At 42.0% G+C, this 17061-nt stretch overlaps 1 protein-coding gene across 3 annotated transcripts in view; it reads left to right on the forward strand.

Moving 5' to 3' along the window:
- The window catches only part of JMJD1C (jumonji domain containing 1C), a 158937-nt gene that overhangs the window by 126946 nt on the left and 14930 nt on the right, over nt 1–17061 (forward strand). For all 3 annotated transcript variants that reach the window (XM_069019064.1, XM_069019066.1, XM_069019065.1), the window contains 7 exons: nt 45–1711; nt 4789–4961; nt 5275–7481; nt 10103–10304; nt 12024–12238; nt 13186–13338; nt 16132–16221. In XM_069019064.1, coding sequence (XP_068875165.1) covers nt 45–1711; nt 4789–4961; nt 5275–7481; nt 10103–10304; nt 12024–12238; nt 13186–13338; nt 16132–16221 — 4707 coding nt within the window. The remainder of the gene's footprint in view (nt 1–44; nt 1712–4788; nt 4962–5274; nt 7482–10102; nt 10305–12023; nt 12239–13185; nt 13339–16131; nt 16222–17061) is intronic.

Raw genomic sequence — 17061 nt, forward strand, 5'->3', positions numbered from 1 at the left:
GTATTAGACTGAAAATGTGATAGACGTGTTTTTATCTTTTACAGAAAACCCCAAAACCAAAAATAAACACTTTCTTAATAAAAGAAGAAAACCTGAAGAGGATGAAAAAAAATTAAATATGAAGAGACTGCGGACAGACAATATCTCAGATTATTCTGAGAGCAGTGACTCGGAAATTTCAAATAAAAGATTAACAGATTCATCCTCGGAGCAAAATTCAGAAAATGAGTTAAAAAGCAAGAACTCTTCAAAGATAAATGGAGAAGAAGGAAAATCCCAAACTACTGAGGGAGTAGAGCAGACACTAACAGATAGACGATCTCCATGGGATGAAGTGCAGCAGGATAAAAACCATGAAGAGACTGAAAGACTGAAGTCGTCAGTCTTGGATCAGCAGGAAAAATCTTCACTCCATGCAGCAGAGCAGCCAACACTTCATGAGCAGAATGCCAAGGATCCACATGTTCAAGAGTGTAATGCAGAAAAACATCATACTGTGGAGTTAAAGAATGAGCAGTTTTTACCCAGACCTCCTACTCCGAAATGTGTTGTTGACGTTACTAATAAAAACAACTCTGAAAAGGAGAACCAGGATAATGCTGCAAGTACCTTTGGTTTGCAAGCAGTTCAGAAAATAGAATCTCACAGCAGTGATTTGAAGCAGCAATTTACAAATGCAAATTTCCTTGAAGCAAGGAAACAGGAAGCTGATCAAGGTTGGGTTAGCAGTGTTGGTAAAACGGATTTGATACAACCTGGGGTTGTAAAAACATTACCAGTAAATGAACACTTAAATTCTGAAAAAGTGCAGTATGGCTCATTTATGTCTTCGTTAAATGTAGCTTCTGTAGCAGAAGAGAGTAAACTGCGTAAACAAAGTCCAGTCCCCGATTCTGTGAAGTCAAAATCTAGTGCTTCAGTTGATCATCCTAAAACAAAGTCACCTGATGTTAAGCCTAAATTCACCCAATCTTCTGATACTGTGAAGTCTAAGGTTAGTTCCCAAAACAGTCATGCTACTGGATTAACAAGGTCAGCCAATAAAACTGATCATGATTTGCCTAGGTCTAGTTTTCATCCAGTTCCAGCTAGAGTTAGTGCTCTAGAAGCTACTAAGAGTCCTCTTATCATTGACAAGAATGAACATTTCACAGTATACAGGGACCCTACTCTGATTGGACAAGAAACAGGAACTAATCACATTTCACCTTACTTGCATCAGCATAATTATCCTCTGCATTCCTCATCCCACCGAACCTGTTTAAATCCAAACGCTCATCATCCTGCATTAACTGGTTCATCCCATCTGCTCGCTGGGTCTTCAGCTCAGGCTCCCTTGTCCGCTATTAACACTCACCCCCTTAGCAGCGCATCTCACCATTCTGTTCATCACCCTCATCTACTTCCCGCAGTGTTGCCCGGAGTGCCTGCTGCCTCCCTGCTGGGTGCCCACCCGCGACTAGAGACTGCTCATGCTAGCAGCTTAAGCCATTTGGCATTAGCACACCAGCAGCAGCAACAGATGTTACAACACCAGTCTCCACATCTTCTTGGACAAGCTCATCCTTCTGCTTCCTATAATCAGCTAGGGCTTTATCCAATTATTTGGCAGTATCCAAATGGAACACATGCTTACTCAGGACTCGGTCTGCCTTCCTCCAAATGGGTCCACCCAGAAACTCCTGTTAACGCAGAGGCTTCCTTGAGAAGGGTAAGTTGAGATCCTTTCTTAATGACGTATTTAGCTGGGCCTGGTGTTTCCCAGCAGTGATTTCCTAGGTGTACAGATGTGGTAGTTTGTGTCACACTGAGTATACTGTGCTGGTGGGGGTTTTGAGTAGGCAGAGAACTAGGAATGGAACTACAGCAGTAACCGCTGTCTCATGGTGGATGTGTGTAGGGAGTTTTTCCAGACCCTGTTTCCCTAAGAATTCTAAAGAAAAATTAAATGTTTGATTTTAGTTTATGACTAAAATTGAGGTCAGCCAGCTGGTTTGGGAACTCAAGTTCACAGGGTAAATATCTGCTACCTCAAACTGTGTACCATTGTGTAAGTGAAATATTTGGAGAGGTGGGACAGTTGTCTTCGTAGTGAAATTTTGTGCGTGCTCACTCAATAATGGTGAAAGACTGAGAAGGAAGGAGTACTAAATCCAGTGGGAAGTTCTGAAGAGAAATGCTCTTGCATTTATAAGTGTTTCATGCACTGTACACCCATTTCTCTTGTCTTTACACCTATCTGTGTACCCTTTCTTGGCGTATCATTTTCTCCCCTTCTGTTCCTGTTGACACACATCCCTGCCTTGCCATCTGCTTTCTACTCCTCTGTATTCAAGTCAGGGTGATTCCTCTGTCTGTGTGCTGCGTGTAACCACTGAAGTCTCAGAAGAAATGGTCTGTGTTTTTCAGCCTAGCGCCCAGTGCGGCGGTGGGGTTTGGCAGGCAGACGTGGCAATTACAGGAAAAGTTTTCGCAGCTCCTGCAGGCTTGGGGATATGGCATGCTCATTGCAGGCATCTCAGAGGAATCGTGTAAGATGAAGCATGTGTAGTGCAGACAGAAACTTTGGAGAGCTTTACTGCCAGCTTCAATCAAACCTCCACTGAGCATGTGCATAGTGATCTTTCGAGGCTTTCAACTTGGCCTAATTTGGGCAGATTTTCACAGGGACCACAAAAGGCATGTCACTGACAGTGGTCCTTCTGCCAAATTGTAAGTCTTTGTGTCAAAGCTTGGCATTCTGAATGGTTAGAAAGATTTTTTTTTTTTTTTCCTTTCTTTCTTTTTCATCATGGGCCTGGCTATTCCTCCCCAAACTGGTGCTTGAGAAAAGCCAAACCATTGTGGCTAAGTCTTCCCCAAAACAGTCAGTTTGAGTTGGCCTTGTAATATGAAGTGAGTTTGATCGAAAATGTGATAAAATCAAAATGTAGCAGTGAAGAAAAGCCTAAGAGAAAACGATAGGTGGGTTTATCTTTTCGTGTTGCTGCCTGCTCCACCCCATACGGGCATCCATTTTAAAGAACTTACGATAGACGTTGTTTTCACTTTGGCTGCCTGAAATATGCAGCCCTGCATACTGAGGCACGTAGCTTTTTAATTATGTTGATATGTGGCAATTGTCTTGTGGTGACTTGTCTTCTGGCTCTGCACTGGAGGCCTTTCTTAAATAGATCTTAGAAACCCAGAGTGGGTGTTTCCACGGTCGGTTTGTATGGATGCCACGATCACAGAAAGGGATCTGTGTTTCAGCTGTAAGAGCAGCAGCAGCATCCACCCTTGGCTCAGAGCTGAGCTATGTTTCTGAACTGAAGGAAGTGTGCCCCAAGCCCACCTTCTCTTGTCCTTGGGTGGCTGTGGCAAGCTCCCATGTTTGGGCTGGGCAGTAGATGCTTGCAGGTGGAGTCACAAAGCTGTTTGAGCAATGCTTGGTACTCAGGCAGATGTTCCCCAGCTCCTCTAGGGAGAAGGTGACGGGCCTTCTTTGCATAATACTTTAATACAGCTTACAGGCTGTTCGTGGGAACTCACCACAGCGTGGGAACTCCTGGCCTAGGAAACGTGCACACTAAAACTGTGAGCACAAACCCAAGTGGCTGCTTTAAATATTCAAAAACACAGAAATCAGAACTTCAGATTTGTAGCACCTGCAGATCTATTCTGTGTACATGTGTCAGGAGAGCTCTTGGCTCCTGTTCTGCTGCAGTAGTTCCCAACTGGAGTTGCCAGGTCTGGGGAGAAGGATGGGGATGGACTGCTGAGGAGCGTAGGGAGAGGAAGAAGGTAGGGATGGATCAGCACCGCAAGGCTTTGGGGTGCGCAGGAAAGCTCACTCTTGGCTTGTCCCCGGCACTTGGGCACCACTTGAGCAGGTGTCCTGCCTTTCCACTCCACTGCGTGCGCTTCTCGTAAGCAGGTCTCCTAAGGCGGAGGAGGGAGAGAGGGCAGGAGCAGAGAGTGCTGCTCCTGCTCTTTTCTGCAGGCTGTTACACAAGTTTCGGAGAGGATAAGAAAACAGAAAATTAACAAAGTAGTAGATTAAACAGAGTTCCGTAGATGAAGACTTACCAGTGTGTCTAAACGAGGAGGCCCACCTTTAAAATGTTTAGGTACACAGCATAAAATTGGGCTGTGTGTTTGCCATGCTTCACAGTGTGGCAGGTGTGTACATTTATGGTTTTCATAGTGTGATGATGATGATGATCATGCCAAATAAAAATGCCTGGCTAAATAAAGCAGATTGATAAGGATTATCATACTTAATCATTTGGTTGGGGCAGGAGAGGAACAAACCAGGAAAGAGATACTTATATCCCTTTTATAGAGATTTGTCATAAAGCTGGAGATAAAATTGCTTCCAGAAATACCAAGCCATATTTGTATTTCTAAAGAAATACTTCTTGCAATTCTTTGAAGAGGTAATGGTCTTCTTACTAGTAACGGAATTTAAGTGTTGTCAGGTTGTCTTCAGTTTGTTAATTTTGATGAGCTTGAGATGCTGTTCTAGAATTAACTGCTCGTCTTGAGTACTTGAAAATTAAATGTTTCTAAGAATGCTTCTGAAATGTGTAAACTGTTTTGTATACTGGAAGTCCAGAGGAAGTACAGTCGTGTTTCAGTTGATCAAAAAAGTGACTTTAAATGTTAAATTTTATTTACTGTTTATGATTTGATACTGAAATACATTACTTCACTTGGATCATTGATAGAACTTGGTAGAGTGACCCTTGTGGTCCCGTGGTTATTTTGAAATGTGATTTTATTTTTTGTTTTGGTTGGTGTCAACAGAATACTCCCAGCCCCTGGTTACACCAGCCCGCCCCAGTGACCTCAGCTGACAGCCTTGGTTTACTGAGTCACATTCCTGTGCGACCGTCCAGCGCAGATCCCCTTCGGCCTCTTAAACTGACTACGCATTCCAGCCCACCGTTGTCCAAAAGTATTGTAGACCATCGCAAAGAGTAAGTTTGCTGTTGATCTCTGAGGGGGTACATTTCAGCAAGTGATGTTGCCTTTTAGCTTCCTTTTAGTTTATTTGTAGACGTGGTTGCCTGTGGGGGACGCAGGCTTGTCAGTATGTTGCCTTCTTGACTAGGAGTGGTACTTGAGTTCATGAGTCATTCAAAGATTTCTGAAAATTGTACTTAATATAGAGAAAAGTTTATTTTGTGTTAATAGATAACTTTGTTCAGGGCATGGGAAGAAAGGTCTTCCGTCTAGCACGTTGTACTACATTCAGACTAACCTGTGTTTGCTTAACTTTTCTTCAAACAGAGAACTGGAGAGAAAAACGTTTGTTGAACCTTTGCGTTCTGTTACCACTGCGCCAGTGAAGAGTGAGCTAGAGCAGAGCAGAACGCAGACAGCAAAGGAGAGCCATATGCACAGACATTATGCAGATCCAATGTTGAACCAGCTGCCAAGGCCACCACAGGAGACTGGGGAACGACTGAGCAAATACAAAGAAGAACACAGACGGATACTCCAAGAAAGTATTGAAGTTGCTCCTTTTACAGCTAAAATAAAGGCACTGGAGGGAGAGAGAGAGAACTACTCCAGGGTAACATCCTTATCTTCAAGTCCCAAAAGCCATTCAGTAAAATACGACAAAGACGCTGAACGTTCTGTGTCAGAACTGTATAAAATGAAACATTCAGTTCCACAGAGTTTGCCACAGAGTAACTATTTCACTACCCTGTCTAACAGTGTAGTAAATGAACCACCAAGATCATACCCATCAAAGGAAGCTTCAGGTGCATATGTTGATAAGCAAGCTAATTGTCCTTCAACAGCAGCTAGTCCCCAGGCTCTCCCCTCCTACATTTCTTCCCTTTCAAAACCTCCACCTTTAATTAAGCACCAACCAGAGAGTGAAGGCTCTACAAGCAAGATATCCGAGCAGCTTTCACAGTCAGTGCAGTCTCACTCTGTAAATTCTTTCAGAAGTGACAGCAGGAGCCCTACTCAGTTGTCAGTCTCATCTTCAAATACACTCCGGAGTATGCCTGCCTTGCATAGGGCCCCTGTGTTTCACCCTCCTGTGCACCAGAGCCTGGAGAAGAAGGAGAGCAGCTATAGCAGCCTTTCACCTCCAACTCTAACCCCCGTTCAACCGGTTAATGCTGGTGGTGGCAAAATACAGGAGTTGCAGAAACCACCAACTTTAGTACCTGAGCCCAAGGAAGCCCAGACTGTTTACAAGGGCACTTCTGAGCAGAATTTATCAGAAATGTGGAAGTCTAATAATGCCCCAAATAATGAAAAAGTAGATTGGCACAGTGAAAGAATGAGTGGAAAGTCGCAGTCCGCTACAGCATCTGTTATTGTGCGTCCTCCTTCTAGCACAAAATACGAGAATGTACCAGTAATGCAGTCTGCTTCCAAAGATCGAGTTAGTGAGAGATCTTCAGCTGTGACAAATCAAGCAGATTGCCTGAAAACAGCGGAAGCCAGGGAGACTGGAAGAGTCATCCTGCCAAATATGAACTCAGACAGTGCTCGCACACAGTATGAAAAGAAATTTCCAGCTGTCTCGCAAGGCAGCATTCCTTGTGCTGTCACCCCTACCACAACTATCATCTGCAGCACCAAAACGGATGTCACCGCATCAGCAGCAACGACGACCAGCGTGTCGAGCCGGGGGAGCTCTGAAGTGACCTACTCAGTGTCGAGCGCAGTGTCCTGCGCGCCGCTGGAGTGCGCGGCCCCGAGAGCGGCCGGCCAGGCGGCGGCGCAGCCCCAGGAGTGCAAGGTCAGCACTTCAGCTCCGCTTGCATCCGCTGTTGGCAGCACAGGCAGCGCTGCTCAGCCCAGCTCGGGATTCTCCACCTCTACCGACTTTGTCCATTTGAAGAAGCACAAGGCAGCGTTGGCTGCAGCTCAGTTTAAAAGTAGTAACACCACTGAGACCGAGTCCAACTCTGTGAAAAATCAGACGTTTTCAACCTCTCTCTCCCTAGACAGTGCTATCGTCTGTAATACAATAAACAAAGCGAACTCTGTAGGCAGTGGGCAGACTTCCCAGACGAGTCAGCCAAACTACCACACTAAACTGAAAAAGGCTTGGCTAACAAGGCATTCAGAGGAAGATAAAAACACTAATAAAAAAGAGAATTCAGGGAACAGTGTTTCAGAAATTATTAAGCCGTGTACTGTCAATTTAATAGCTTCTACATCAAATGATTTGCAAAATAACATAGATAGCAAAATCTTGGCAGATAAGTTTGTGAAGGAAGATAAGCACCCAAAGAGAAAAGGAAAACGAACTTACGAGTCTGGCTCTGAAAGTGGTGACTCTGATGAAAGTGAGAGCAAGTCAGAGCAAAGGACTAAACGGCAGCCCAAGCCAACTTACAAAAAGAAACAAAATGATTTGCAGAAAAAAAAGGGTGATACCGAGGAAGAAGTGAAACCAAATGGTGTTCTTAGCAGGAGCGCCAAAGAAAAAAGCAAGCTGAAGTTACAGAGCGGCAGTAACAGCAGTGAGTATATTAATCTGATTTGGAAGGCACAGAGGAGTGTGAAGTCCAACACTGTTAATCCTGGAGGGTTTGTCATGCACAATAGCTGGGAAAAGAGCTAAAAAGCATGCCTGTGTAAATGAGTAGGTCCATATTTATCTGTCTTGAGGCCATTTGAAATATCCTGGTGTAAGATATAGACCGTTTTGTATATCTGTGTTAACAAACTGGTTCTTGGCCTAAAAATAAGCAGTAAACAAACTGGTTTATGCTGTCCATCAGAATTGAGCAGGCTGGTGCATATAGTTGTGCCACTTGTATTGAGCTATATATATATGTTCGGGGTTTTTTTTTTTTTAAGATCTAATGCATTTATTTTTAGAGCACTGCTGGAGGGAAAGTTTCTCTGTTGTTGAACTCTAATTCATTCTTTGATCAGAAAGCCAGAGGCAGTTCCTTGAGAGCCTGCTGCCACTCAGTTATGATTTGGTTAATTTAATGAAAGGTTTAAGGGAGAATAATTTCACACTCCTAACTAGCATGTGTAGTACATGGTGTTAACATCCCTCTTGTTTAAGGAATGAAAAAATCTAGGGAAATACAAATTTCAATTTAAATGTAATACTGTAACATGTAGCAGATTGTAACTAGATTAATCTGAAAAGAGAAACTGGTCTGCCAACATAAGGGATTTGATTTAAAAACTTGCCTTATTTTTTATCCCAATTTATTCTTTTCCAGGGACTCTTCTTTGTCTTTGGTCTGGTTAAGTATGAGAGAGTCTACCATTAAATTACTTCTTGTAAGAATTTTTAAGTACAGGTAGCAAGAAAATGAGCAATTCTGCCTGTAATTACATTCTGTGGCTTTTCACTGTCTGGTGTATAAAGTTACTCTTCTGGTATCTTGAGAGCATTTGATGGCTGAATTCTAGTGTGTGCTGGAAGTGTTGTAGTCCATCTAAAGTGCTCTGGATATTTGGTTCAGTGCTAATAGTATTAGCATATATACTTTTTCTTTCTGCCTCAAGTAAAGGGAAGATCAAGTCAAACATGTCTGTAAAATCTTTTTCAGCTTCACTTCTTAAGGTAAACTGTAAATGCATACACTTAACACTTAACATGTTATGCGTTTATGACCTTTGTATTGTTGCAAAACATTTTTTAGTGGTAAATTTCTGCAAGAGAGCTGGTCAGAGATTTTTCTTTCAAAAAGAACTTTCCACAGAGATTTACACAAAATCATAGTCAACCTTGAGGAGCTTTCAGGAAAGATGATGTTCCCTTGGAACAGCTGCCTGGGTTCTCTGTAGGTGGCTGGGGGTAAAAACTAACTGTGCTTCAGGATCTGGGGCTCAGTGGTGGTTTTGCAGCATGGGTGGTATGTGGATTCTGCCAGGGTTGAAGAGTGCTTTGTCCTGGTGCTGTTTTGGAAAGCCCCGGGAGCTCGTGTGCTAGCCAGAGTGCTCAGAGCTCCAGGCTGTGAGGCTCCCTCCTGCAAAGCAAGGCATTTCACAGCCCTGCAAGTGCTGGGGGTCTTCCAAGTGTGCCTACCCACAGAGCTTGAAGTATAGCAGCTCCTAGATGACACCCGGGATCTCTGCTTCCAGGGCAGAAAACATTGGTCTGGAGAAGTAAACCTGTACTTGGGCCTTTTCTGCTCCTGGTTTTAATCCAGTTACTGTCATGCCTTGGATGAGTATGGAGTGTGGTTTCTAGGCCTTGAACTGAGGCATAGGCAGTCTGTCACTTGCAAAGTTTGTTCAAGTCCTCTCTTGGCAACATACCAATCTGAACCCAGGTACCAAGTCCACAGTTAGCACCCTGACCCCTTTATCATCCTACATCAGATCCGTGTTTACAGGACATGAACTTTCAAGAGTAGTGCTAGATGAAATGACAGATACTTCTCTGTCTGCAGATAAGAGTGGTGCCACTTATAAGACTCCTTAAAATGAAAGCTTGGTTAAGTAACAACAGGGTTCAGTTTCAAAACCTGTATGTGAAAATTGCACTTATTACCCAATAGACTTGCTCCTCATGTTACTTGATGTCAGATCTGCTGACTTCAGTATTGAAAATAGAATTACATTGCTCAGCCTTGCAAAGCCGACAGACCAGACGGAGTGTAAATGGATTCTGTGAATATAGCTGCTATTCTGTAGTCATATTTGTAACCTTCAAAAAATAAGTTTTGAGGGAGTTGGAGTTTGCTTTTGGGTAAGTTTTTATAAGCTCTGCTTTTATTCATTAAATTGTGGCCTTTTTTGCCTACACCTTCACTTGAAACAGAGTTCCAGCTTAACTTTCATGCAGTATTGTGTGTCTTTGCTTTTTTTGTCAGAATGAGATTGTGGAGATGGTTATAGTAGAATACCTGTTGAATGATACAGCTAATATAGAGGGAAATGTAGTGTCTTGGGAGCTTAGCAGGTATTTAACTGTGCTCCTGCCCTGTGTAAGTTTAATTGGTACCTTTGCTTTTTTAGCTTCAATGCTGACAGGCAGGCAAGTGGAAATAAAAATGAAATATGTTATTCAGGTAACATGTGCCTGAAAAAAAGTTTTACACTGACTATCTTGACTGTGATCTGTGAGTAAGCAGTGCCAGTGCCTCATCTGAAACTCTCCTTACTTTTGCAGCTGGTATACCTCGCTCAGTGTTAAAAGATTGGCGCAAAGTAAAGAAGCTGAAGCAAACGGGAGAGTCCTTTTTGCAGGATGATTCTTGTTCTGAAATAGGACCAAATTTGCAAAAATGCAGAGAATGTAGGTTAATAAGAAGTAAGAAGGGAGAAGAACCAACTCACTCACCAGTGTTTTGTAGATTTTACTACTTTCGGCGGTAAGTATGACTAGTTTCCTGGTAATGTGGTGCTTCAGCTTTTAAGAATAATACTGACAAAGGACTGGCATACTTGAAAGTATGTCTGATTTTTTCTGGCTCAGTCAGTCAACCTGATAAAAGACAGCATCTAATTTAACAGTATTTACATTTGTATTTCTTTTGTGGATTGACTTCATCGCTGTTTAAAGCTTTATAGCAAAGACATCAGAACATCTGCCTGGTGTACCTTAGGCAAGCAGAAAAAACAGCACATCACCATTACACAGGTGTCTGACATTTGAAGTGGGATTTTCAAAAGGCAAGCTTCAGTTTTTATGGACAAGTTGTACAACCGCAGAGTTGCACTTATTCGTAATTGTTCTTATGCCAGTATGTGGTGGGAATGTTGCTCGGAGTTTTCTGAGGACAGAGAGGAGTTGTGACCTCCTTTTTCACAATTAGCAGCCCATCAAGGAAAACTGAAAAGGAAGAAAATTTCCTGGGGTGCAGTGTAGTGCACATGATGCAGGAAGCACCAAGAAAGGGTAAAACAGCTTCAATTTGTGTATGGACTGTGCTGTCAATACTAATCCAACTTGTTTTCGACAAGAAACTGTTCCCTAAATGGGGTTTAATTTTTTTGTAATGACTCTTCAGTTACAAGACTTGGTAGATCTGTAGGAGTCATTTCAAGGTTGGACTGTGAATGCCTTCTGTGTAAGAATATTTGCTTCCTAATGTGGCAAAGTTGGAATTTTGGTTGGTTTTTTTTGCTCTGTATAAAGGAGAGGACATAAAGGTTTGCCAACATTAAAAAAAACCAGTATAGAATTTAAAAACTTGGAATGTTTTGATTATATTGTGGTAAAATTTAAAGCTATTTAATTACTTTCATTGTAATTGAACACAATTTCATTGTGTTTAGATAGTAGGGCTTGAATTGCAAAAGAAGTTCACAATTCTGTTGGAAGTTGTTGTAGCTGAAAGTTGATAGTTTCATCTTGTTCGTTTGAATACATATCTAAATGTAATTTTTGGTACTTCTAAATTCAGGACTGTTTTGCTGGCATAAGTTCCTTAACTTACAATCACATCCGTATAATGACTTATCCTGTTTTGGATAGATGGAATAATTAATTGTTACTGCTTAAAAATAGGCTAAGTATAGCCAGTTAGTGGAACAGTTCTGGGTAGGGTAACAGGAAAGCCTTTTAAAGGTCACAGCTTAGTGGATACAAAAATGTTATCTTCTGTTAGTGATTTTTTTCTGGCTAGAAAAATACAAGTTTAGTGTTTGAACTCATGTTTTCTCAGTATGAGAGCAGTAGGATACAAAAATCTATAAAATATAAGTCAGTGACTGCTGTCACAGACATTCTGAAAATTGAAAGTGAGGAGTAGGTGGAACCAAACTTTGACCAAAATTAAAAAGAAAAAAAAGAATTTTTCTGTCTGCAATTTTAAAGGAGTAATAAATGCTAGCGAGAGAATGACGAGTGAACGGAATGCAAAAAAGTTCCGAAAAGGTTAGTTTTAGTTTTCATGCTTCCTTATTGGTAATTTCAAAACTATTTTCACCAGTAGGATTTATTTTAAAATTAAAAGATATTGTAGCATGATAAGGTAAAAAGAAAACTTTTGTGTTGTACGATTTAAGCAGCAAGGTAAAGTAGCAAGTAAACTGGAGAAGTCACAGAGTATAATACATGCAGTTAAACTATCTGTTTTCATTTTTAGGTTATCTTTTAGTAAGAATGGAGTGGTTAGGATAGATGGTTTCTCCTCTCCTGATCAATATGATGATGAAGCACTGAGTTTATGGACACATGAAAACTATGAAGATGATGAACTGGACCTAGAAACTTCTAAATACATTCTAGATATCATAGGGGATAAATTTTGTCAATTGGTAACGTCTGAGAAAACAGCCATGTCCTGGGTGAAAAAAGATGGTAAGGAACTCTCAAAGCTCTCAAGCGTTCTGCAGTTTTTCTTGGGTGGCCGTTGCTTCCTTTTGCATTGCTCTCTTCCCCTGGCAGTGGATTTTCCTAGGCTCTTTGGTAAGAGGGCATGCTGGGAAGGGCCAGCCCAATCCCCTCCCTGTGCTGGTGGCTGTGCTGGGCAGGGGCCGGGGCCAGGCTGCTGTTGGGTTTGGAGCAGTCTCCATTCCCAGCTTGGCCTCCAGCTCTCCAGCCAGAGCAGCCAGCTCCCAGCCAAGGCCCATGGTGAGCCAGGTACTGACTGCTGCCAACAAATGGTGTGTTTCTGTGTCTCCTTCCCAAAACAAAGAGAAGAGCGGAGCAGCGTGGGCCCTGCAGAGCATGTGCTGACACTGTCACCTCCTCCCCACCAACGCCACCATCCATCCTTCTGGCCCACAGCAGATGGGCACAGGCTGGTGGCTCTGCTAATTCCAGGCTGTGTGAGGAGGAAGTGGGGCAGAAAACATGTACTACTAGCCAGCTCTCCTGATCAGGCAGCTCCCTCCCCTCCTGCCAGCTTCAACTGTCCAGCTCACTGGTTTGGCTGCCCTTGAGATCAAACATGTCCCATGGGCAGCCAGGTGAAAAACCCAGCTCTCTTTGAGTGCATGGGGTTAAAAGTATGTGTTAAAAAGTTCTTCATACTTGCAGCAATACTTTTTCTGTATGACTTCAGTCTATGTTTTCTGAATGCTTTATTTCTTTATAATGTGTTGATAGTAGCATTGAAGGGGGATGCTGTGTAATGGTACTAAGGGGGTAGATGTTGATGGTCTGTTTATGAAGGATCACTTTCCTCCCCCAAAACCCAGTTGTGTCTGAGGGGAAACTTATGAATGCTTCATCTATAAAGACTATTCACTCAGTGCTTTGCATTTAAATTTCAGTCCTTTTATTCTGCTTATTTTGTATTTCAGCCAAAATTGCATGGAAGAGAGCAGTGAGAGGAGTCCGTGAGATGTGTGATGCATGTGAAGCCACATTATTTAACATTCATTGGGTCTGCCAAAAATGTGGATTTGTGGTCTGCCTAGATTGTTACAAAGCAAAGGAAAGGAAAAGTTCTAGAGGTCAGTTCTTTATGAACTAGAGTATTGTATAGGCTGTTTATTCTCATTTGTTGCAGAGCTGCTGATCCAGGATAACTGTCTTTCTGTAAAGTGTTAAATTACTGCTTGTGTGTATTGGTTTCTCTTGATCTTTTTCGCCTCCTTTTTTGTCAGTAGATGTAGAATCAGATTCAGAAAGCAACTGCTGTAGGGGCTATTTTAGCTCTTTGTCCACGTTTCAGTCTTTTTGTGTGGATTGTTGTGGATTGCTTGTGCCTTGCCCCTCAAGGTTAAATCTTGTTCTTCAGTTGTGAGACTGGTGCTCAGTCACACCTCCCTCTTTATGGTAACTCATTGCTGTTAAGACTTGCCTTGATTTGAATGCTTTCTGGAGTCCTCCCTTCAGAAGTGGCTTGTCGTACTGACTTAAACATCCTGTTTTATAGTTTTATTATAAAAAAGAGATGGAGAAAAATACTTCAGGTAGTATTTAAAATGAATGTTAATAGAAGTTTCACAGTCCATAAGCCTACAGATACACATGGTTTATCCTGTGCTCTAATGGAAATGTCTACTTTAGTCTGTAGAGAAGTATAACAGGACTGACTTGCAAACCTCTGATTTCTGGGTGACCCAACTGGGTTGCAGTTGAAAGGAGGAATGGCTTGGAGGATTGATTTGGGCTTTGAGCCCTTGGCTGCGACACTGGTGTGCAGGCTGCTTGGTGGAATGCATTGCCTTCCCTGGGAGGCAGGCATTGTGCCCTGGCACAGTTCTGCGGTCAGACGCTGTGCCAGGAGCTGATTCCAGGATAATGCTGTTTTGAAAAGCAGTTCCATGTTTGTCATAGCTGTGTAATGTCCCAGATGTGAATCGTTAGTAAAAGAAGGTTTAACTATTAGGTGGCAAAGCTTTGCCAAATGGAGAATCTCATCCGCTTTGTCCCTGGCTTGTGGTGACAAGCCTTCTACGCTGAAGTCTTTAGGGAGCTAATGTCAGTATTTTCCCGCACTGAGAACAGTTGCTAATGCTTTAATGCTGGAAGCTGCTTCAGCAGCTCTTCACTGGCTGAAGTCTGTGTGTGTGCACGTGTGTGCATCCATCTGACGTGGCTTGGGATATACGCTGAACATTATTTACCCTGGTGGGAACATGCAGTCAGAGGCTTTTTATAGTGTGTGTTAACCAGCCAGGAAAGTTTTAGTAAAATGTCTTAGAAGTTTGAAAAAGCAGTATAAAGAAGGAGGCTTCTCTTCAGTTTTCTAACAGGGAGGACTTTCTCCTTTCTGTTGATTGCAGTTTTATGTGTGAAAGCAGAGGTATGACAGCTTCCCTCGCTGTGGCTTAATTTCTAATGATACTGTGGGATTCATGTGAACTGTGTTGCTTCTTTGGCACTCTCTTAAAAAATGCTCAGAACCACCCACCCATCTATATAATAGGACTTTATGTTACACCATTTTTCCTGGAACTGGTAGTTGTTTTTACAGTTGCTGAATGTAACAGAGAATCCCCTGGTTTTTCCCTGCTTCAGCGGGAATGTTAGAGCTCTAAATATTCCAGATTCAGATACTTATCAATGACTTCTCTTATTACTTTACTACATCAGTGAATGAATATGCAATCATTGTTATCTTCAGACAGTTCATGGCACCATCAAGTGGAATGCCATGTTATGACATTTCAGTGAGAAAATAGATTTAGTAGATACATGCTGTTTTGTTACCTTGATTTATTTATGTTTGTGACCAGTTGGATATTTAGATATTCTAGGTGCTACAAAAACTACAAAATAGTTAATAATCCAGTATTTATCTGAAAGAGCATTTGGTACATTGTATACCTACTACAGTGTAGAAAAAATGCCTTAAGCGTGTTAAATGCTTCCGTTGGTGTGTTCCTTAGTTTAAATTGCCAGAGCTGAGCAAACTGGTAAAAGACTTGGAAAGATGTCTTAAAATTAGCAGATTAGTGGATAGGACACAAGACCAGGGATTGAGAGAAAAATTGCCTTCTTTCTGCCCCAAATCACATAGCAGGTTGGTGACCAGTTGCTTGGCCGGACATTTTTTACTCTCATTCATGTGTCTTTTCTTTACACCACAGATTTCAGGACAGTCTTCCTTAATCTTCATAGAAAGCCTCTCTCTCCTACCAGTTAGGCCCTCTCTGCTGACACAAATGATTTTCAGCCAGTACATACAGACTTAGGGTTTCATGGTTGCTTTCATGTGACATAAATCTGTGATGCAACTTCTCTCTCCTTTGTGCCGTCAGTAACATGGGTGTAGCAGCAAGGTAGGTAGGCTGAATCAGACAGATGATTTGGTTAGAAGTTTGTCTTTTTGGCTTGTCTGGCCAGCTCTGGTTGAAACCAGACACTTGCAGTTGGAGCATGGATTATGTCAAATTAGATGAACCATGCAATCACAGCCTAATTGTGTCTCTTTTCCATGGCAGGATTCAACAAGGGAGGCTCATGGCCTTAATGGCAACTGTAAAGGATTTCAGCCTATGTTAAATTGGTAACTCACTAAATGTGATAAAGGGAATATACTTTGAAATTTGGAGGTAATTGGCAAGGGCCTGTGTTACAGATGCAGCTATTTCAGATTTCAGTGTTGTTAAAACTCTCTTTTCCTTAATGTGAAAAGTAGCTGTTGTATGCAAGTCAAGTCCTTGTCACACAGGATACCTGGACAGAAGACTTAGTTTGTGCAGAGAAATGTTTCTAACCAAAACCAGTCTGAAAGACCTCAGCTCCGTCTGTGTGCAGCATAAGTGAAGTAAAACATTGGCAATGCTATTTTGCAGATAAGGAGTTGTATGCCTGGATGAAGTGTGTGAAGGGACAGCCTCATGATCACAAGCACCTGATGCCAACACAGATTATTCCAGGCTCTGGTAAGACCATATGTGAACAAGCAGAAGGTATTTTTTTCCCAGGTCCTTCTGTGAAGAGGGGCCACAGTTGTTTCTTGAAACTTGTCATTTTCCATTTAAAAACCTGGGAATTGAGTTAAATCATTGCAAGAAGGTGAGTGGTTCTGGGCAGTTACCAGCACTGAGCACAGATGATAATGAGAGTAAGAGGAGTGTGCTGACAGATATATAAAGGGGTTTTGAGGGCAGGCAGTGAAAAAATTGAGGGTCTTTCTTGTGATGGATTTGTACCTTTTCAGAGCAGAATAAAACAATCAGAATGTACTTAATAAATCTGACTTTAGCTGTTAAAATAAAATTTTTAAATAGTACCACTGAGGCAACAGATTTCTGGGGATTTGTTTTTCGCTGTTGTCTGTCCTACACCCAAAAAAAGAAAAGAAAGGTTTTGGTTCAGATGATTGAGCAAAATGCAGTGAAGGAGCTCGTGATAATTGAAAAACTAAGCAGGAATCATAAAAACAGCTAGATTCAGAATTCTGCTCACAGCCAAGTACATTCTCTGAAGCAGTGCTGTTAGGTGTGGTGTAGTGGTTGTTAGCACAGAATTTCTGTCAGCATCTATACAGACCAGAAAATAGAAAACTGATGTGCTCTTAAACATACTAAGTGAATTCCCAGGTTATTTTAAGGTGAAAATACAGAACCAGCCATTATTCTATAGGTTGTTGCATGTTAGTTCAGGTAGCAATGAAGATTGGGTAGATTCCATGGCAAATTCAGATTGTGACATTCCCCAGAACAGGTTCTAGACTGAAACTGGTTTTAATTTTAAATGGTGAAAGTGAACCACTCATCTGG

This window comes from Aphelocoma coerulescens, chromosome 6 (genome assembly GCF_041296385.1).
Source record: "Aphelocoma coerulescens isolate FSJ_1873_10779 chromosome 6, UR_Acoe_1.0, whole genome shotgun sequence".
Classification (NCBI taxonomy): Eukaryota; Metazoa; Chordata; class Aves; order Passeriformes; family Corvidae; genus Aphelocoma; species Aphelocoma coerulescens.